Source organism: Camelus ferus, chromosome 12, assembly GCF_009834535.1.
Source record: "Camelus ferus isolate YT-003-E chromosome 12, BCGSAC_Cfer_1.0, whole genome shotgun sequence".
Lineage (NCBI taxonomy): Eukaryota > Metazoa > Chordata > Mammalia > Artiodactyla > Camelidae > Camelus > Camelus ferus.
The window spans coordinates 6,881,820-6,904,008 of record NC_045707.1 but is presented as its reverse complement, the minus strand read 5'-3'; the positions used below and the strand labels follow the sequence as shown (position 1 = coordinate 6,904,008).

Sequence of the window (22,189 nt, the reverse complement as noted above, 5' to 3'; positions counted from 1 at the left end):
CCCTTCCCTACTCAGAGGCAGGTTAGAAGCCCCTTTCCCAAGGCTTACCCTCTTTCTCACTCACAGTCCCCTTGAATTGGTCCCTATGGCAGCCCTGCCATCTCTGTGTTTGATGCCCTTGAAGTAAGGGTCTCCCAAGTGCCAAATGGTTTATTACACAGGTTTTCATGCCCCGCTGCCTCTCAGAGACTCCCTCCACCCCTCCCCACCTCCCCTCCCTTCTCTTGCCTCAGAGCACCACCTGTCTCTCCAGCCTGCTTCAACAACCCCTGCTTGCCTGTTGCCAGGGAAACCACCTCCTTGGCAACGAGCCGGCATCCATATGACAAGTACACGTGGGAAGGAAAGGTTCCTGCCTCTTGCTTAGGCTGTTAGTGGCTCTGCTCCGACAACCCCCAAAGAGCATCCTCTGCCCCTTGACTGGGACCCAGGTGCCCAACAGGGTCTGAGGGAGGGTCCAGGCTATGACCACAGAGAGGGGAGGGAGGCTTGATGCCTTGACGATTATTCAACAGATGATCATTCAACAGTTATTAAGCACTTAAGATTTGCCAGACCCATTGCTAAGTCCTTTATGCACAATTCTTTGGGAATACAGTATTTCTAATAAATAGGAGTATAATATTCCCATTTTACAGATGAGGAAACGGAAGCACAAAGAGGTCCAGGGGTTGCCCATGGCTGGCCTGTGTCAGAGCTGAGGGTCAAACCTAGTCTTGTCTGATTCCAAAACTATTTCTTTCCACCATCCTGAGGCCTCTGCTCAGGCTGTTCATAGCTGGACCAAAAGTGAATGTGACCCTAAGACACACACACAGGTGAGCAAGGAGCCCCCTCATCATAGCTCTTTTGGTGGTGTTCTCCAGGTGTGCCAACCACAGCTATAGTGACCCAGAGCACAGCTTGGTGGGAGAGGTACCAATGGGTACCTAGGGCATCTGTGTGCACAGGCTGGGGTGAGGGGTCAAGAGAGGTCTAAAAGGGTGGATGGGTGGGTGGGAACCTCACAGGGGCAGGACTTTGGCTCAGGGGAGTGAGGGCAGATGCCAGCAGAGCATCCTATTGGAGCCTTGGCCATGGGTGTCACGTCTGCTGGCTGCTGGCTGCCAGGTGCCCGAGAACGTATGGATAGGCAGGGTTAGTGGGATGAGGCTGGGCCCTTCCTCTTGCCAGCTGAGTGGAGATCTCAAGAGCCCACAGGAGCCAAGTTCAAGGCTCTACTAGAGACTTGAGGTGGTATGAGGGAGGCAGCAGGGGAGACAGAGAGGAGTCTCACTGTACCTATGGGAAAGGGGTGAGATGGCTCCAGGAGAGAGTGGCAGGTGCAAAGGTGCTGGCGTGACGGTGTGTGGTGAGGCTGGGCGAGGTGGGCATCCCCTCACCTGCTTGCCTGTCCCCTGGGCTCCCTCGGCCCGGGGCGATGTATAGCAGGCTGCTGGGGCCTGGGCCCTGCCCCTCTGTTCCCCTCCCTCTGACCCTCACCCGTCTCCTGCAGGACCTGCAGTGCCGAGAGACCGAGGTCTACACCTGCATCCAGAAGGAGTCCAGCAGCCCGTCCTCCAACCAGGGCCTTCTCTCTCAGGTATGCAGAGGCTGGGGCAGCAAGCCGGGCTCCCTCTCTCACTCAATCTGTCCCTCTCCTCATCTGTGAAATGCGGGTAGGTAGGACCACGGGAGTAAGCCACCGGCTCCTGCATCAGAGCCATCTCCCCGAGGCAGCTGGCCTAGTAGTTAGGAGGCCTGGTGGGTTTGAACCCCTCTCCACCCCTTACCAGCTGTGCAGCCCTGGCCACAGAGCTAACCTCCGTGCCTGCATCTCCTCATCCGTATATGGAGGAGCCTAACAGCACTCAGCTCACAGATTTGCAGTGAGGATCAAATGTTGTTCTGGAACCAGTAGGCGCTGTGTGAGGTGAGCAGTCATAACCACCACCACTGGGCACAGTATAGCGTCTACACTGGCCCATCAGGCATGGGGTGTGAGCTGTCCCCAGGCTTATGTTGGCTAAATTCAGGAGCTGGAGTCTGAGCTGGTACCTGCCTGGGCTGGCCTTGACAAGGCTTTGTTACTGTCATGATGGAGGCTAAGACTTGTCACTTGATCACGCTTCTCTCTTAAACCTGCAGTCCGCTCACCTGTAAAGTGGATGAGTGACACTTTCCTGCAAAACCAACTGCCTCTGAATTCAAATGTTCCAAGTTAAGTAACATCTACACCAGTGTTTTGGACACCATAAAGTGTGAAGGCTGGGTTCAGGAGCCCACGGGCAGTGGGTGGGCACCTTGGAAGAGCCATCAGGAAGTGAGGTGGCTGGTGCTTGGCCCCCCTGGCCCAGGCTGACTCTGTTTGCTGAGTCTCTTATTCTCCAAGCCCTTTCTATACTCATTCCTGAACTTAGCTCTGACTGGAGGCAGGGCTTCCCCACCTCGGGACCCCCACGGATGTCTGGGCCATCCCAGGCAGTGCCCACCCTATGCCAGGCCCTGAGATCCTGGCCAAGATGCCTAGACATATCCCTGCCCCCCAGGATACTCAGGTCTGCAGGAACAGGGTCACTGATCTTACAGACATGCAGACATTGTAGCCTCCTGTGAAGAGTGGGCTCCAGGGAGGGACTAGCCCAGAGCTGGGGAGGGGGCTCTCGGGACACTAAGCCAAGCCCTGCAGAGTCAGTAGGAGATAGTCAGGGAACAGGTGGGATGGGGGAATACCCCAGATGGAGAAAAGAGCATGTGGGGAGGCCCAAGGCAGGAAAGAGAAGCCCCGTTGGGCTGGAGGGCAGAGAGCAGGGGTGGGTGGAGAAGAGGCTGGTGAGGTGGACTTGGGGACAAGGACAGACCTCCCTGTCAAACTGCATGGGAAGCCATCTGTGTGTCTGCCTCTGACTAAAACTAAAGTCATGCAAGTGTGTTCTTTTCCCTCCATACTATTTTGTTTTGTTTTGTTTTGTTTTTCTCCCCAGGAGAAACAGCGCAGATTTGAGGATGACAGTGAATTTAACCTGGTCTATGAAAATCTCTAGGACCAACTCCACCGGCCCACGGGTCTTGCCCTGGGTCAGAGGCCCTGGGGCAGCCTCTCTTTCCGGGGGACTCAACCTACACCAGCAGTGAGGCCCCAGGGGTGCCCCATCACCTCGCCCTCACATTCCAGGCCCTCTTGCCTTGGGCGGGGGTCCCCCACCACTCATTCTGCAGCCCAGCCACACCCTCTGAGTGTTCCGCATTTCCAGGCCTCTGCCCAAGCTCTTCCCTCTGCCAGGCGGGCCCTCCCTCAGTCTTCAAGGACTCTCTTGGACACCACCCACTCCCAGAGCCCTCCTCACCCTCTCTAGAGGCATAGGCTCCCTTGCAGCCGCCTGCACCACCAGGAGGTTCCAGCCAGGAGCCCTTGTCAGTGCTGTGTGCACAGGCATCGCGGAGTAGATGAATAAAGGAGCAACTATGCAGATGCCCCCTGCCCCGTGCCCCCTGCCCAACTGGGCCAAAGGCACAAGGTGGCCCTGCAGAATGGAGCAGGGGCTGGCAGTGGGAGGTACAGAGTTGGGCAAGAGTGAACCATGCAGAGGTTGGGCTGGGCTCAGGGACAGAGCTGGAGGCTGAGGAGGTGGCTAGTGTCCGTCATCAGACCTGGGGCCGGGATCTGGGAAGGGGCCGGGCACAAGCAGCTGAGGAAAGAGATCAGGGGACTGGGGACAGGGGAGGGGGAGGTCCGGCTGAACAGGTGCTGAATGGCTTGAAGCTCTGCCTCCCCCAACAAGGACCCCAAGGTTGTTTCCTCCCGGCCTGGCCCTCTACACTCAGTGCCAACTGTTTCATCACCCCCTGCTTCTCAAACCTTCCCCACCCTCAGGGCCTCAGCTGCTCCTGCTCCCACTCTACAGCCTGGTTCCCCAAAGCCCCCTCCATCTGGCCTATCTTGGCCCCACCCACCTCCTCTGTCTTCATCTGCCTTATGCCCCAGCCCAGCCCCCCTGGGGATGGAGGCCAGGCCAGCTTCTTCCCTCCCTGCCCAGTACCAGAACCAGCTGCCTCGAGGCCACTCCTCTCCATCGTAGTCTAGCTGCATGGCTCGGTTCTCGGGGCTTCCCCTGGGTGGGTGGAGGGGTCCCTTTGTGCTGCAGAAGCTCAGGCCCTGCGGCCCCTCAGTGTCTGGCCCTGAGCCATTTCTGCTGCTCCGGGTGCTCATATTACCCCTCCTGTCACCCTCACAGCAGCTCCGCACTCTCACCTATTTCACAGGCAGACAAGGGCAAAGGGTGGGTCATCCGAGCTGTCGGGCCCTGCACCCTTCCTCTCCTGCTCTCCCCCAACCCCTCCTCACGGTCCACTGTTGCTTGTTTATGAACTGGGCAGGCCAATCCTCCCTCCCCACCCCTAGAACTGCGCCCGAGGTCCCTGAGGTACCCTCACACACAAACCCCTAGGTGCCTGGGAGGATGGGGGCTCAGGCACCTAGGAAGGTTTCACTCAGGAAACCTTCTTTTCCAAGGCCCAGGCTCCAACCCTGCCCCTGAGCAGCACTAGCTACCAGCTTGTGGGCAGCACCGTTAACTCTGCAGGTCAGGCCCCTCCCATGGGAATAGAAGGGCTGGGGTGGGCATAGACTGATGTCTGGAAGAGTCCCAGCCCCTCTGCTGGGGCGGCACAGGGCCTCGGGGCCCACCGGACAGTCTGCAGCCTCCCAGCTTGGTTCCAGGCCTGGCCTTCGAGCGCACAGCAAGGACCCTGAGCTGGATTACAGGGCTCGTGGGGAGGGTGCAGTTAAATGAGCTCCTCGCCTGTTCAGCGTGCAGAACTGTCCTCCAGGCTCCTGACTCCAACAGCCTGAGGCAGAGGCCAGGGTTGAGGTCGGGGTGAGGGGAGACTGGTCACTTAGGGCTCACCGAGCCGCTTCAGGAAAAACCAAAGAAGACTAGGAGGCGGCTGCCTCGCTGGGCCTGGGCCTCTCCGTCCTCAGCCCCTGGACCCCAGACCCTCAGGCTGGGAAACCTTCTTTTCCAGCTGGTCCCGGGGTAGTACAGGGAGCCTGGAGGGACTGCAGCCCCCACACCCTGGCCCAGGCCCCAGCACAGCAGCCCTGCCCCCACAGTCCTCTCGCCACGAACCAGCCAAAGGATCCTGATGAAACCTACATAGGATCAGGTCCCTCCCCTGGCTCCAAACCTCCCACAGTCCCCACCTCGCTTGGAGAAAAGTCCCAGCTCCTCTGTGTGGCCTGTGAGGCCCTCAGGGACTGACTCATCACCCCTCTTGTGGACACAGATGTTTCCAGTTTGATGGCTAATCTCGGTTCTGGGCAAGGCTGGGCTGAGGCCGAGGTCTTCAATGAGCAAGGAGAGAGGCAGGGAGGGGGAGGAGGGTCGAGATGGAACGTGGAACCCTCAGGGGAGAATGTTCTGAGACTCCCAGGGTGGGGCAAAGAAGACTGACACCCCATTCCCCTAGCCCCCAGGACTGAGGCTGGGGAGATGGGCTGGTGCAGGGGTGAGGCATGGCAGATTACTGCAGGGGGTGCAGGTGGCCCTGAGGGCAGAGGGGACAGAGAGGGCCTCAAACTGAGCTCCTTGAGGGCAGGCTTGTATGGACTGAGTAGGTGGGGGAGAGAAGCGAGAGGAACTGCCCTTGGGGGTTGTTTGGGACAGGGTGGCCACTGGCCTCTCTCGAACCCCAGCCCTCCCACAGCAGCCACATCCATCTGAACCTTAGACTCAGTGACAATCAAGACACTGGGCCTCACTCAGAGAGGACAGATGGGGAACTCCCTGCTCTGCAGAGGCTCAGTGGGGATGTGTTTCCTCCTCTACTCATCCTTCAGGAGAAACAGGCTGCCTGCTGCCAAGGGCAGCTCAGAGGGAGCCTGGAATGTGCTAAATGAGGGGCAGGACTCTCTGGGTGGGGGGAACCCCCTCTGCTCTGTGGCCCCCTGCAGGGAGCACCTGGGGGTGGGGGCAAGGCTAGCAGAGAGGGATGTGTGTGTGTGTGTGTGTGTGTGTGTGTGTGTGTGTGTGTGTGTGTGTGTGATGTTCCCGGCCCAGGAGGGGCCTTAGAAGGAGCCAGAGAGGGAGAAGGGCTTCACCAGCTGGAAGAGTGCCCAAGGGAAGGAGGCTGAGACGCAACAGGTAAGACCCAGGTGAAGGGGAGCCTTAGACCAGAGGGTGGATGGCAGCCATCCTGAGGGTGACCCCCGACCTAGGGCAGGTATCAGAAGCCCCAGGCAGCCCCTGAAGGCACTGTCCAAACTCTGCCCCAAGACGCCACCAGGGTAGGGGTCTCAGCTGATGCGTCTGTGTCTGTCTGCCTGACCCGCCCTAATGCTGACCTGGGATTTCTTACCACCCTCATGCCCTCACCACCCTCCTCAGGGCCTCGGGGAGACTGAAATATTTCAACTATTGTTGACACCCTCAGCCTCCACTGACCTCTCCAGGGTAGTAGCTTAGAAATGGCCCATTCTGCCCCTTCGGGAGGGTTTCAGCCTCCATCCCTTCCTTCCACTCCTGCTCCTCTCAGCACTTGCTTGAGAAAATAATCCCTGGAAACCAAACCCAGGAACGAAAAGTGGGTGTGGGAATCGGTATCCCCTCCTTAGAAATAATCTCCAGAGGATTGCACGAAGCAGAGTTTCCATGGGAACACATGCTGGTTACACTGGAGACCTTGATGGGACTAGAGTCCCCTTCACAGCCCCATAGCAAGACCTTGGCGTGGGGGCCTTGGCCGTGCACAATGTTGTGTTTTGGCCACCAGCCCTCACTAACCTGAAATCAAGTTACAGGCAAATTTGCCTTTTTTTTTACATTCTAATTTAAAGGCCATGCTCCGTTCTAAGGATGCCTCTGGGATTTCCAGGATGGATTTTTATGTAGTTCAATAGTTTTCTTGGCAGACTGCTCAGCCAGGAGAGGTGGGCTGTGGCCTCGGCCCAGCCAGGCTGAGTGGTATCTCTCTGTCTCTCCCACGTGCCAGGGGATGTCATCTGCCCACCTCAGGGGCTTCCCCAGACCTGAATCCAGGCGCTAAGAGCTGGAGACACTGGCATGAGGCACTGAGGCACCTTCCTTCTTAGGTGTCTCCCTTTACCTGCAGTTGTAATTATGGCCTCTGAGCCTAGACAGCGCGTGGGTCAGGCTGTCAGTTACTACACTCTGCACTTGGCTTTGGCGTGTGTTTTGTGTATGTGTTCATCTCCGCAGGTGATGCAGGCAAGTGTGTCAGTAAAACACTTGCACTGCAGCAAAATGAAGTTCTCTGATGTTCTGCCACCTCCCAGCCTCCATTCCAGTCCCCTCCCCACTGGGTCATTAGGGCGTGTTTTCTTCAGGCTGTTTTTATTGCATCTACATACATATATGCATATAGACAAACATAAAATATATGGTGCTTGCGTGGGGCTCTGAAAAGCTTAAATAGAATCATCTGTAGGTGTTATTCGCTCTCGCATTGTTCATGCAGCCCCACATGGTGGGGATCTGCCTGGGACAGCAGATAGGAGCTGCCAGACTCTTTAATTACAACAAAGGATTCTACTGGCCTGATGGACCTTAATTTAATCAGGCCCCTATTAATGCCATTTTCAGTTGTTTATGATTTTCTAACCTTACAGAAGTTGCTGCAGGGAACACCCTTGGTCATATCTACAAAACTTTCTCCACAGAAAATGACGAGAAGGAATCTCTGAGGCCCAGGGGTTGGACATTTGCTATTTTAACAGACACGTTAAACCATCATGCACAGAGGTTGTACTGGTTTCTATTCCTCAGACTCTGTATCTACAACATCTCATTTAGTCCTGAAAACACGCTGCGGAATTGGGGGTTCATCTCCCCATTTTACCAAAGCAAAGAAGCTAACTGGCTAAAGGTCATATAGCCTAGAAGGGATGGCTTTGGGCTGGCTCCAACTGTGTGCTGGGGTCAGGGAGGGGGGCAGAAAGAGCCATGTGGGGACTCTGTGCCCCCAGTAGTGGGGCTGGAGGGTGTCCTCCTGCCCCTCAGTGGTCTATTTCCTTGGGGAAATGAAAGCAGGTCAGTAGAGGTGATGGGGCCAGGCCTGCCCAGCAGACCACACCCACTGTGGGGCCTGGCTTCAAGCAGCCTGGATGTTTGGATCCCAAGCCTCCCCTGGAAATTTCCAGGCACAGCATGCCTGGAGGTGTGAGTCGCCTCTTGGAAGCTTTATAATCCGGGGTAATGCTGCTGTAATTGGCATTGTCTGCATTTACAATCCTCTCGTTACTGAAAACCTACTGGCAATGGCTGTATCTGGAGAGGGTTTAATTTTTCCACTTTGGGGAACTTGCGGGGCTGAGGAGCACAGGCTTTTTCTTTGTCACCCCCTTGCCTACCCTGCCCCAATTTCCCAGGGAGTGCCACAGGCCCCCACTAGCCACATTTTGGCACAACCCTGTACCTGGCTCCCCACCATGGACCCCAGCTGGCCTGGGGGCTGTTTTTCTCCCCAGTTCCTCCTCCCTCCCTCCTTGGAGCCCATTCATCTAGTCTCTCCCCTGACCCCTCCTCCTTTCAGCCCTTCCCAGTCTCTGCCACCAAATTCATCTTCCTATAGCACAGATCTGACCACGTTACTCCCCTCTCAAAACCCTGCAATACCTTACATTTATGGTCAATTCTTTTCAATAAAGGGGCCAAGATAATTCAACAAGGAAAAACAGTCTTTTGAACTAACAGTGCTGGGAGAAAGGGACATCCACATGCAAAAGGATGGAGTTAGCCCCTACCTTACACCTTATGCAAAACCTCACAGCGGCTTCCGCTGTCCAGAGGTTGGAGGTTTGACCCTCAGCCCTGTACACAGGGCTCTTACAATCCCTTCATTCTTTCAGCACCTGTCTAGCTCCATGCCAGGCCCCATGCGGGGGCTAGGAGAAGACACAGACAGTGCTGTCCTCATGGAGTCCATCAGTCCCATTTTTGACCAGCTCCCACTGGCCCAAAGTCACTCTAGGTCCCTCCCATTCATGCTCCTGTCATGGCTGCTGTTCCCCACGGTGCCAAACTCCCTACCTCTGAACCTGAGCCAGAATTCCTGCTCAAATGCCCCCTCCTCCAGGAAGCCTTTCCTAAAACTCCCTCCCTACCAAGCAGTTTATTCATTGCTCTCATGCTCTGACCTCCTTGCATTGAATCAGTTCACACACATCTGCAGGAGACTCTGAGATTCCTGAGTGTGGCAAACAGCTTACTGGTCTCTCTTTCTGCCTGACTCATAGCAGGGGCCCAAGAGCCATTTGTTTAAAGAGTAAGTGCAGCTTTTCCTTTGCTGGTGATTTAGTGCTGGTTCTTGCTGAAAAAGAGAATGATTATCCCCGTTTCCAGGAAGCAACCTCTAAGTAATGCGTGACCCATTTTACATATGTGAAAACTGAGAAGGCTGTGTAGCTGCATCCACACCACCGGGATACGCAAGACAACTTGAGTGCAGGTGCTGGAAGGGCAGCCCCCTTCCGAGTGATGGGAAGGGGCAGGCTCTGTGCCAGGCTGTTGGATGCAAAGCCCAGGCACATCAGACAGGCCGGCAGTGGCCCTTCGCTTCACCGCCCAGCTGCAGAGGCTGTCAGAGGTTTGGCTCCATCAATGACACGTGCCGTGCCCATGAAGCACACAGCAGGGGCCATGAGCCCTATTAGAGCAGTTCTGCTGACTGATACCAGAAGTCCCTGTCACTGTCAGGGGTGCCTCAGCCAACTCAGCGACGTCCTAACTGTGGTCCCTCATCTCACAGGACGGCCTTTCTTCCTGCCTCAGCTGCCCCTAGGCTAGGCCAGACGGCCCTGACCACAGAAGGCCTGGGACCTTCCGAGTGACCAGCGGGACCAGTGGGGAGTGTGGAGAAGGAGCGCTGAAGAAGCCCTGTGCGTCCCTCGTGTCCAGGCTGGGTCACAGCCACCCTGAATGTGTCTGGGTTGCTAAGGAAGGCTCAGGCTCTCAGGCCTTTTTAAAAAAAACCCTACTTCCTGGGAATCAGTAAGGACCCAACTTCAAGTGCCCCCCACCTTCATCCAGAAGCCCCACAGCCACCGCTTCCTATGGGAGCGGGGTGCCATGTGCAGGGGGTGGAGCCAAGAGAGACCTTCCCTCCCTTCCTGATCTGTTAGAACAAGTCTGTGCAGTTGCGTCCCCCGGAGAGGGAGACTCTAGACCAGGTGACTAGGTCCAGAAATAAAAATGTCCACATCCTAATATCTAGAATCTGTGAATGTTACCTTACATGGCAGAGACTTTGCAGTTGTGATTAAGGATTTTAAAATGGGGCGATTATCCTGGGTTATTACCATCACAAGTGTCCTTATAAGACAGATGCAGAGAGAGATTATGGACAGAAGGCAGAAGGCAGAAGGCAACGTGACGATGGAAGCAGAGAGAGGGATTTGAAGATGCTACACTGCCGGTTTCGAGGATGAATGTAGGGGACGTGAGCCAAGGAATGCAGCTCCAAAAACTGGAAAGGGCAACAAAACAGATTCTCCTCGAAGCCTCTGAAAGTGGCACGGCCCTGCTGAAATCTTGGTTTCAGCTCAGTGAAACTGATTTTGGATTTCTGGCTTCCAGAACTATAAAAGGAAAAGTGTACACTGTTTTAAGGCACCAAGTTTGTGGTAATTGGTTATAGCAGGCCTGGGGATCAAGTATAATTTCCCTCTTGGAAGAGCCAGTTCCACCTCCCAGCCCCACATCAGTGTCTCACCCCTGCTCTGTGCTCCATGTGATGCTCCTCATGGCTCTGACCCTGAGGGTTGCTGCTGCCACAGCCTCTGTGCTCACCCCAATCCTCGGCCTCTCCATTCTCTCCCAGCACTGACCTCACCAGGCTGGCATCATCCTCCAGTTGCCCAAGGACAGGTACAAGCTCTAGGGCATGGCAGAGGAGGAAACTGAGGCTCAGACAGGGGCAGTGAATGCCCAAGTTCACTCAACTGGCAAGGGACAAAGCTGGATTTGAATTGGGGCCTGTTTGATAACAGAGCTATTGCTCCCAACAACTGCTCTCCCAGTGACACTCAGTAAATGTCCCTGAATGAGTGACAAGGCAGGCAGACAAAGGAACCCGGGAAAAATGCATTGTTGGAAGGGCTACGGGATCCTCAAGGAAGGTGGTAACTTTGCCTGAGCAAACCAAGGAAGGCTTCCTGGAAGAGGGACTCTTGAAAGATTAGGCCACTCCAGGTAGAGAATATCACAAGTAAAGGCCCGAAGATAGAAGGAGTGAGATGGCAAGAAAGGGGAGGCACTGGGAGGAGCCTGGGGAGATGCCGCCAGGCCCAGGTTGTGAAGGGCCTTGGATACCAGGCTGAGGCCTGAGGAGAACGCAGAGATTGGGGAACAGGAGAGCAAAATCCTCTGCCTTGTTCTTTGGGAGGCAACTCTAGTGAGTGGTTCTGGGGAGGGTGGCCTATTCCATTTGGAGGCTGCTGAGATAGGCAAAAGCTTTGGGGCTGAGACTGAGACCAAGGAGGTTGAGGTTGGGGCAGGGGGCCAGACTCTAAAGCCACTTGGGAAGGGGACCAACAAGACCTGGTGACCTATTAGCCTCAGGGCATAAGTGTGAAGGAGTGTCCATGCTCCCATCCAGTGGACAGAGACTGGTTTCAGTAACACAACCAGAAGCACAGGAGTAGAGCAGCAATGTGGGGAGAAATCCAGGTGGCAACCAGGGGGATGTGTCAAAAGAGGCAGCCAAGAGAATGGGTCAGGACTCAGGAGACAGGTTGAGGGGGCAGACAGTTGGTGGGGAGAAACTGAGAAGGCTGTGGTGGCCACAGCTGCAGGAGGAATGTAGTCAGGGAAGGTGTGCCAAGAGGTGACCAGTGCACCCATGGTCAAGGACTCTCAAAGAAAGGGCCCCTTCCCTCCTCATCTGCTGCCGCTGCCCCTAGGTGCCAACCCTAGGATTCAACTAGGCTCAAATGGAATTGGACCTCTCCTGGTGGGCTCCACTTTACGGAAACCTGATAGCAAATTCCAAACCAATAAGAGCAAATAAATGAGGGGTGATTACTGACAATGGGAAAGGGTACACCACGGGGTGCCTCCAAATAGCATCTCCTCCAGTACGTTTTAAGTGCTTTATAGGTCATTAACTACTTGACAGAGAAAGCCTGACACTTAAAGCAAAGAATTCTGTGCCTCTGCCAGGGAAAATCAATCAGAAATGAAGATAGAGCATCAGTGACATTAGGATGTACTGGGTGGGCAAACGGGATTCAATTTCCACATAATTTTAGGGCCCTCTCCACTGTGTAGAGTGAGTTACACTGGTATCTGAGGCCATTTACAAATCCCAAACTGGAGTTTAGAAATACTTAACCTACCCCCTGCCTTTTTGTTGTTGTTGTTGTTAATGAAATATTTCAAAGACATGGAAAAGGACAGAAGCGAGCATAAACCTCTTAAGCCCACCACCTGATTCTGTCAAATAAACTGTTATAGCTATGGCTGAAGCACTCACTTTTTTAAAGCGTTACTTCCTTTTTTTTTTTTTTTTTTTTTTTTGCTTCCTGCCTTTTCAAATCCTTTCTATCTTCCAGCTCCACCTCTTGGGAGACCTAGGCTGACCACCCACCCCTGCCTAAGACATCACTCCTGCCTCTGAAATCCAAGAGTAATTACTGCCTCTTTAATTAACTCGGCGATTAATCACCACCTGCTTGTGAAACAGCTTTTATTGTCCTTGTCCATCTTGCATGTGGGATGCTGGTAGGGGTGGGGACCAGGCAGACAGGAGGAGGAAGGAAGGCTCTTCTCAGGAACCCAGGATGAGCAGGGTCTACTGGAAGGAGAGGCCAGGGAGTCAGCTCCCTCCTGGCTCTGTTTAGGCAGCTGCGAGGTACCAGGAACCGAGATAAGCTGGAGATAAGCCTCAAAAGAGCAGTGGGTTGCTAGGAGGGTAATCTACCCTGGGCAGCCTCAGGGTCTCTTCTCTTGCTGTTTCCCTCTGACGAAATGTTCTTTCCTCATTGAGTCTTATTGTGAGTTGAATTGTGTGGCCTCCCAAAGATATGTTGAAACCCTAACCACCAGTACCTGTGACTGTAACCTGATTTGGAAATAGGGTCCTTGCTGATGTAATGACGTTAAGATGAGGTCATACTGGATCAGAGTGGGCTCTAAATCCAATGACTTGTATCCTTATAAGAAGGCCATGTGAAGACAGAGACACAGGGAGAACTCACTGTGTTACCAAGCTGGCTCCTCCACACACCTGAATCTGGCTACCCAAGATCTCAAACGCATTTTTCTGGTCAATTAACCCTCCCCATCCAACTCCAGAAGCAGCTCTGACATCTTCCTTTGTGAGAGGAAGCCGTGTCCCCAGATCAGAGACCACTGGGCAACCAAAAGGCCCCTCCTGGGGTAGGGTGGGGGTTGTTTCCAAGAACTGCTCAAGACTTTTTGCTTAATGATATTCCCTGTGACTCCCCCAGGAAAATCCTCCCACATGCACCCAAACCCTCAGGAGAGGTCAGGGCAGCCTGGTTTGAGCAGAGTGCCTTTAACCACCCCTGTGATTTGGCGGGGAGGAGGGTAGGGGGTTCCAGGGAGGGAGAGCATGCGGCAGGCTACCATGCTTTAACATGAAGGCAGAGCTCTCTCATCCATACTGCTAAGCACAGTGCTCCGTATAGCCCGTTCATTTAAATAATTCACCTTCTAGATGAATTGATAGATGGGAAACTGAGACCCCGACACTCCACAGGATATCACTGTGTAGAGATCTGAGGTCCACTGATGTACGTATGTCCCTGGTGACAGCGTTTCTCTGCACCTCAGTCTCCCCATTCTAGAACAACAGCGATACCATCTTCTAGGAATGTTACCAATCTTAAAGATAGCTCTAAAAACCTGAATATACATTTTTCCATGAATTCAATCAACAAACACGTTTTGAGCACCTCCTGTGTGCCAGGTCTTGTGGACACAGTGTTGAGCTGCACAAACACGGTGTCCCGACTTCAAGGTGCTAATTATTTGGTTAGAAAAGGACAAAGAAACGCATTTACACTCGGGGTAGTTAAGTATTATGATGGGGCACAGAAGCAGCGAAGAAAATGCTGCAGATCTCAGGAGGGCCCAAAAGACTTGCGGAGGCCACAGAAAGAAAAGGCAAAGAATGGAACACGCAACCCCCACCCCCACAGCCTGAGCTCCTTCTTCGTCTTAGCCAATCAGACGTCAGCATCGCCGACTGGCCGACCAATCAAAAGCCGGAACAGGAGCTCTAGTGGTCTGCAAGTCTTCCCCCAGGGAGGGTGGCCAGAGCCGGCGTGCCCCGCCCCGCCCCGCCCCGCCCCGCCCAGGCCCCGCCCAAGGCCCTCCCCGCCGCGCCTGCCTGGAGCCCCCGGGCTAGCGGCCGTCAGCTGGGGCTGAGTATTGTCTTAAAGGCCAAAAAAAAAAAAAAAAAAAAGGAAAGAGGAGAGGTTGGGGTACTGCCAAGTGACCAGGAGAGGATTTATAACATTTACTTTCGCCATCGACAATATTGCAAAATGTATGAAAGAGACGACGTCTCCTGGACAGGAGCGTGAGGGCGAGGGCAAGGTAAGCAACCCCCGGCCGGCTTTCCGGGCATGGGGGTCACCGGGAGAAGATTCGGGCATCAATTCCCATTCTGGGCAGCTGTCGCGGGGTCTGCGTCCCGGTCCGCGCTCTGAAGTATCTCGTGAGCCCTGAGCAGTGTATACGCGGCCCCGGAGCTGAGGCATCTCCAAGGCGGTGTGGACGCGGCCCCTGAGCTGAGGCGTGTTCAGTGACCTGGCGGCTGCCAAAGCGGGGTAGAAGAGCGCAGGTGAGCCGGATAAGGCGCCCCCGAAATCCAGAGGGAGTCCAGAATGATCCCTAAGGCTGAGGTTGGCGGTCCTCGTAACTCGCGGCGGGTGAGACTGGAGACGCGGACTGTGACTGAATCACCCTCCAGCAATCCGGGGGCAGGTGAGGCTGTGTGGACACGCGCCGCAGAACCACCAGGAGGTGTAAACGCGGGCGGGTGGCGGATGCGGAAAGTTTGCTGGAGTGCACTGCGCTCGAGGCGCGGAGAGGGGGTCTGCGCAGAGACGGAGGCTCAGCGCTGGGGCTGGGATCCCGCTCGCCCGCCGGCCAAACCCCAGCATTAGATACTGCAGATGAGGTGTAAGAGAAAGTTGGGGGAGGAGTAACTGAGCTGAGTCGTAGAGGAAAACCAGAGGAGACTGATTCTGAGCCTTTCAGGCAGGTCCGCCAAGCACCCGCGCTGTCCCTGCTAGGAGCTTGGGGCATCTCCATTTAACCTGTGAGGAATCTAAGGGGCAGAGGGCAGCTTGGCGAGCAGACACACGCCGGTAATCAGCTGAGGGGACTCAAACCCGTTCTGGTCCAGCAGAGAGCCCTGCTCCTTCTCTGCTTCCACTTCAGCCTCAGGGAGGAGGAAGGGTGCCAGGCTGGTAGTGCGGGAGTGCAGATGGGACCTGGGCCGGGGTGCGGTGGAGAGGGCCTGGTTTGGGACCCCAGGATCTGTCAGCCACTGCCTTTTTGTGCCTCCCGGTGTTCCTGCAGCATCAGACAAGGGAATGATTGGAGGAGGGAAGGCAGGAGTGGAGATGGAGAGTATCGAGCAGGTGATGTTAGTACCCACTTCCCTCATTTCCAGGGGAGCTATGCCTGGAACAGAGCAAGTGGGGTAGGGTATCTATGTGATACTCTTTTGTAGGAGAAAGAAGACACCCAACCCCAGTCTCTGCCACAGGGGAAGGGCAGAAGGGGACCCAGAGGTGGGAGGAAACACCTTCAGGCCCTGGGTGGTTCTTGGAGTGGCTCAGTCTCATCTCTCACTACTCTCTGTGACTTTTGTCTCTGTTCTTAATCTTATGCCCTCCTATTCTCTGTGATTCCTCCTACCACAGGTCCTTTCCAAGTGTTGTTTATTTATTTATTTATTTTTAACCAACAAGTAGTCATCAAACATATATAATGTCCCAGGCACAGGTAATTCAGTGGTGAACAAGACAGACCCAGGCTCTGCTCTCATGGGACTTCCAGACCAGTGCAGGGACATAAATGGTGAACAACAGGCAAGGAAGGAAATGAAGTAGGGGACAAGAGGCAACCTTGAGTGGGTATTGGGAAAGGCTTCTCTGCAGAAGTGACAGTGAGTCAGAAGGGTTAATGCCTCCTCATCCTTTGGGCCCCAGTCACCTCCTCCAGGAAGTCTTCCCTGACCTGATACTTCCCCTTTGGCAGACTCTTATAGCCTGGGAACCACTCCCTCCACAGACATTTTAATGTCATTATTGAGTTAATGTTTGTTTCCCTGAATCAAATGTAAGCACCATGAGGGCTGGGTCTGAATCTCTTCTGGGTGGAGGATAAGCAAAGCAAATAAATGATAAGTAGAATTTCCCCAGGAAAAAAAAAAAGGGGGGAGCTATTCAGCCTAGTCAGGCATCAGGATGGCAGAAATTTTTCTTTCCCCTTCCCTGGCCTGAGTCCTGGGCTCCACACCCCATTTGCTGTTCACAGAAACGAAGTAAAAGAAACCAGCAGGTCTGGTGAGGAAGAGAGCAGGGTGATGGCCCTGGCACATATGGCCCCCTGAAGCACCAAGGCTGGCCGTTGGGAAGGGAGGGGAACCTTTCTGGGGACGCCTGGGGACAGGTAAGTGTCCTGTTCTCTAAGCTCAGACCAGCCTACTCCTCATTCTTCTGTCCCAGCTCTTGGAGGCTTGGTTTCCTTCAAATGCCACTCTGGGAGAAGGTGGTGGCCAGCAGGGTCCCCAGGATGACCAGGGTACAGGGCCACAGTAACTCCCCTCCTCCCCAACATCCTGGACAGACAGGACCCTGGGCAGTGCATCTCTGATCCACACTCAGGCCTCTGGACCACAAACAGCAGCCCAGGTGACCTGAAGTTCATTTAAACTCCTGGCTGGAAAGTAGGAATCAGGCTTAGAGGGCCAACTCTTATTTTTATTTTTTATAGTTTCTCTGCTCAGTGAATCTCTCCCTCCCCTGGCTCTGTCAGACCTGAGCGCCTGGCAGCTTTCCTGTGGCAGATTATACTCTCACATATGCCTGACAAGGCTTTTAGCGCCCCCCTATCCTCCCCACTTCAGGGGACTGAGCGGCCTCCACGCACAGCTAGAGGGTGTCTGTGTGCTTTTATTCAGGCTCTGGCAGGGACAGAATAAAAAATGGTCTACCCACCCACCCACCCAGCCAGCCAACCCTCCTGACTGGAATTGCTTTAAAAAATTAATTTGCAAAAATTTGGTCCCTTCTGTTCTGTGGGGATCACCACCATTTAAAAAATGTACTTCAACCAGATTCACTGCTCCCAGTTAAACTTAACTGCCTCTCCCCACCCACCAGAAAGAGCACTGGACTCAGAGTCGGTGACTCAGAGGTTCATACCAAGTTCTGCTAATGATGAGCTGTGTGACCCTGGGCAAATTACTTAACCTCTCTACACCTCCATTGGCTCCTCTGGAAACTGAGGTTAATGATAACCCTTCCCCTACAGGGTGTTGTGAGGATTAAATTAGATGCCGTTCGGGGAACAGCCATGCAACCAATGCCAGGCCTATGTTTTCTGTTCCCCAGTACTGGCTGTCCCTCTAATTAGCCTGGTGACCTTGGGTGGGCCACTCAGCCACTCCTGGCCCTCAATTTCTGCATCTGAAAAGCACAGGGGATATTCTAAGAGAAGATGCCACTGAGCCCCGCAGCCTCCAGCCCTGAGCCCCTACTCACCTCCTCCTGCTCTCTGTCAGACACCCTACCCTGGCCACCCCTTTCCTCATTATCCATGCACTCAGTTCTAATTGGAGCTGGTCCCCCTCCCCAGCTGCCTCTCCTCCTGGCTCCCTGTGAAGTCGCAGGGTTTGGGCCCCAGGGGCCTGCAGTTCTTGGCTCATTTTCAGGAGCAATTAGCCGTGATGTCACAGGCCTTGGAGGTGGCCTCAGTGGGCATGTGGCCAGGCCCCCGGAAGCCGGGACTCTGCTAGTCTGTGGCCTGCGGGGCTCCCCCAGGCCCAGGGGTCCCCATTGCCAGTTGTGGGGAGGCAGTTTCCTAGGCAAAGCCATTTCCATTACTGTACTTTATGACTCCTTGAAGCCCTGAGTCTGAGTGTAAATTAGTTCTACCCTGTGCTTTTGTTGGCAACTGCCTGTTCCTTGGAAGCGAGGGGCTTTGTCAGGAAGAACAAAGCTGTTTGGTGTTTTTCTGATTTGGGGGAAGTGTGCTCTTGGGGGAGGGCTCATCTCTTCTCAGTGTCAGTCGCGAGTCCTTGGTTCTCAGACTCGCTGGTTTTGTTTTGGGTTTTTAACTCTTATGGCTTAAGAGTCACATATGTTTGTGTGTGTGTTGGCTGAGGGATTTTTTTCCTCCTTTTTGGCTTGCGTAGTGTATTCTGTGGAAGCTAATTCCAGGGACTGAACTTTTCAAATCACTGCTTCAACAGCTTTTAAAAATCTGGACCTAGTTACTCCTGTCATCCATGTGTAAAGATTCAGAAAAAATTGCAAACCCGAGGGTGGGCAGCCTCTGGGATGTATGGCTCCTGGCAGCGTGCACTCACCATAGACCTGAGGTCAAAGCCGAAACATTGCGTGCCTCTTGGGACGAGAGGTCGGGGGTGTAGGGGAGCAGGGTCTGCTCGGTGCCAGACATCTGGATATTTAGAAAACATCTGGGTGGCTGGATTTTTCAGGTTTCTGCCTGACATTTAATATCACAAACATTGAGCCTGCCTCTGTCTCCCACCTCCCAAACACACCCAGCCCCTTCCCTCCCCTTCCTGACGGGTAAGAAACATCCATTCTTTCCAATTCCCCAGCGTTTCCCCCCTACCGGAAATCTGATGGGCTTATGACATCATGGCTGGCTGCTGAGCGATGAAGTGGATGCCACAAAGAAATCCGACATATCAGATGGATTCTGAAATCAGTTTCCCTTCGGCTGTAGTAACAGGCGTGAAGTCAGGAGAATGTGAGCTTTGTGTAAAAAACAAAAAATAAAACTAAGACTTGATCTGTATTAAATACAATTTTTTTAAAGCAAACAAACCTTTTCGACATCATCCTATTTTAACAGAAATGCTGGTTTTTATGAAACAAAAGCGGCTAATAAATCGGATCTGAAGCTGCATGTGAACATTCCATTTCTGTTGAGTTTTTGTGTGTCCTTATTCACTAATAAAGGAAGAAGTGGGAATGGTTTATCTCCCTTCGTTATTCAAATAGGATAGCTTTTTTTCTTTTTGAGGCCAATAAAATTCACTGGGTAAATTGCTTGTTTATGTTTTTCCAGGAATCCATTTTTATGGAGTGACCTTGGATCTGACCCGGTCAGCAAACGTTGTGTTTCCCTCTGCTGGTTTTTCTGGCTGTGAAACTGTTAAGAGGATGCAGTTAAGCCTGCTTTTCAGTCTCCACTCTGCAGAGCAGGGCTGGGACCTGGTGGGCCAGGGCGGTTCTTGGGAGGGGATGAAAAACCACTTTGAAAGGACAAAGGAAGAGAACAGACAGTAAAGGGCCCTGTGACACAAGCCCCAGGGTCTCCTGTCCTCCCTATCATCCCAAAGGGGAGCGAGGACCTCAGAAATAGCCACCAGCCCAGGTTAGAGGAAGCTCGGGGTTCCAGGTGTCGTGCCTGCCAGGCCCCTAGTGCGGGCATCGGGAGTCTAACAGACTGGGACGGGTCCCAGCTCCTCCAAGGACAAGCTGTGGGGCCCTTCACCCTGCAGCCTCGGCCCCCCTCAGTGGGCATAAAGACCCCACCTTGCCTGTCCAGTGCTGCACACAATGCCCAGCCACTTCAAAGGGCTCTGGTTCAGTTTCAGAGCCAGGAGAGGCTAGTGTTGATTTTGGAGTTGAGTCCACCACATCGGTTTGTTTGCATCCTAGCTCTGCCAGCTGCAATCTGTGTGATGACATGGATCTACGTGATGTTCTCCGGGCCTTGGTTTCCCCATTTGTCACACCATAATAATAATACATGGGGCCAAGTGTCAAATCTTACTATGAGATGTGCCCCTGAGCCCAGCAAGCAGGTTGTTGGGTAGGACTGTTGGGCCTGGGATGGGAGGGGGTGTGTCAAGCTAAGCATGGGTGGAGGATAATCAGGGACCGAACAGAGCATCTCTCCTCTCTCTGCACAGAACCTTCCATTGCTCCCCATTTTCTGAAGGGAGTGAAGTCCCCCCCCCACTTATCTGGGTCCCAGGTGTTTGGGCCTCATGCCCTGTTCTCTCCCCTTGTTTGCTGTGCTCCCAGCTGGAGCACCCTGCCTTCTCTGGACTCAGAACTATTGGGTAGGTCATGGTTTTGAGCACCTGCCATCACTTTATTCTGGGTACTTTATATGGATTAATTTATCTGATCCTCATACCAACCCATACAGGGGTACAGTTATCATTCCTATTTTAAAGGCAAAAATGGAGACCTCAGGGGTTAAGTATCTTGCCTAAAGTGCCAGAGCCTGGATTGGAACCATGAGTTGGGCTCCTGTACCGTCCACTTAAGTCCAGCTCCACTGGCTCCATTGGGCCTTCCTCCTAATGTTCCCCAGCTCATCTCTAAAGCTGGAGCACCTGCCTCCTCCCACCTGTCTGCAAGACTCCTACACCACCCTGGACAAGGGGACTTCACATATCACCCTCCCGTATGTCATCCGAGGAATCCATGTGCCCCTCTCAGGGCTTGGGCTCTCCATGGTTGGCAGCAGAGCCCCTGTCCACCTCACCTGCAGGCCAGGAGCCGGGCCATGGGCAGCTCTGTGTCCCTTGCAGGGCATTTACTGAGGACCTACTATGTACAAGACGTGGGGACTCATACAGCAGTTGCCCACACCCAGCCTGGTCTTCCCTCCCAATGCCATCCAGCCGATGCCTTTTGCCTGCCACATCTCCATTTGGATGGCCAATGGACACCTTCTCCTCAGCAGCTCACAAACCGAGCTTGAAATTCTCCACAACCTCCCCCGTCTCAGGTAACGGCACCTTCATTTTCCACTCACTTTCTCAGACCAAAAGCCTTGGGGTCATCTTTGACTCCTCCCTCCCTCCTTCTCTCCCGCCCCACCCCTCATATTCTCTCTGTCTCTTTCTCTCTGCTCCTTCATTCGCTGTCAGCAAATATCATTGGTTCTAGTTTCAGAGTATACCACAGATTTACCCCTTTTCCACATCCACTGCACCACCTGCACTGCCCACCTGTGTGCGTGCAGCAGCCTCCTCACCATTCTCCCGCTTCCCCTTCGGCCCCCTGGAATCCATTCTCCATGCAGCAGCCAGAGTGATCCTGTTAGAACTCAGGTCAGATCCTGTGCTTCTCTGCCCAGAACCCAGCCATGGCTCCCAGCTTATTCAGGGTCAAAGCAGAGCCCTGCCTGTGGCCCCTGCTTGTTCCCCTCTGACCTAAGCTCCTGCCACCTGCCCCATCTCCCTTACTGACCTCCTGCTGTTCCTCCATCACTCAAGGTGTCTTCCCACCTCAGGACCTTTGCACTTGCTCTTCCTTCTCCCCAGTATCTATTTTCTTCTGGTATTTACATCACTCCTTCTTTCACTTCAGAAATCTGATCAAATGTCATCTGCTCAGAGAGACTTTCCCTTACCGCCCTTCCCTGCCCTCTCCTCACTGCTGTTCTTCCCCTGCTCTGTTGCTCCTCAGAGCAATTATTCCCACTTGATCTTGTTATACACATATGTGTCTGTTACCAGAACGAAACCTGCACTGGAACAGAGCCCTGCCTGTCTTCTCACTGCTGTATCCCTGGTGCTCAAGAAACATTTGTTGCACAAAAAGCTAGATGGATGGATTCCATGCAGGGACAGCCAGGATTGAACACCCAGTCTGTGCCAGGTTTTGTGCTGGGTGCTGAGGTGACACACGTGAACAACACCTCCTGTCCCACCCACAGAGCCCTAGTCTGAGGAGGGAAACAGACATTGAGCAAGAAATCACAAAGCAGGTGGAAAGGGGTGGTATCCAGGGATGAGCCCAGAGGAGGAATTGGTGCAGCCGGTCAGGAGTTTCCTGAAAGAGAGGGCATACGCAGGGCAAGCTGGAGGATGGAGAGGAATTGGGCAGGGATGAGGGTCAGGTGGATAGGTAGGCAGTGTGTCCAGGAGCTAAGGATGGGCCTGGTAGGCAAGTGACCACTTTTTAAAGGTCAATTAGGACCAGGTGGGTGGAGAG

The 22,189-nt window shown here is 53.9% G+C and overlaps 1 protein-coding gene and 1 long non-coding RNA gene across 5 annotated transcripts in view; both read left to right on the top strand.

Moving 5' to 3' along the window:
• The window catches only part of NFAM1 (NFAT activating protein with ITAM motif 1), a 92,295-nt gene extending 83,630 nt beyond the window's left edge, over positions 1 to 8,665 (top strand). For all 3 annotated transcript variants that reach the window (XM_032492355.1, XM_014567986.2, XM_032492356.1), the window contains 2 exons: positions 1,496 to 1,582; positions 2,964 to 8,665. In XM_032492355.1, the coding sequence (XP_032348246.1) occupies positions 1,496 to 1,582; positions 2,964 to 3,023 (147 nt within the window). In that variant the 3' untranslated portion in view covers positions 3,024 to 8,665. The remainder of the gene's footprint in view (positions 1 to 1,495; positions 1,583 to 2,963) is intronic.
• Positions 8,666 to 14,067: 5,402 nt separating this feature from the next.
• Positions 14,068 to 19,142, top strand: LOC116667535. Of its 2 annotated transcripts, XR_004324354.1 has the most exons (3): positions 14,068 to 14,948; positions 16,512 to 16,646; positions 18,826 to 19,142. It is a non-coding gene; the product is annotated as an uncharacterized LOC116667535 (long non-coding RNA). The 2 variants fall into 2 exon arrangements; XR_004324355.1 differs by lacking the exon at positions 16,512 to 16,646.
• The last annotated feature ends 3,047 nt before the right edge of the window (positions 19,143 to 22,189 follow it).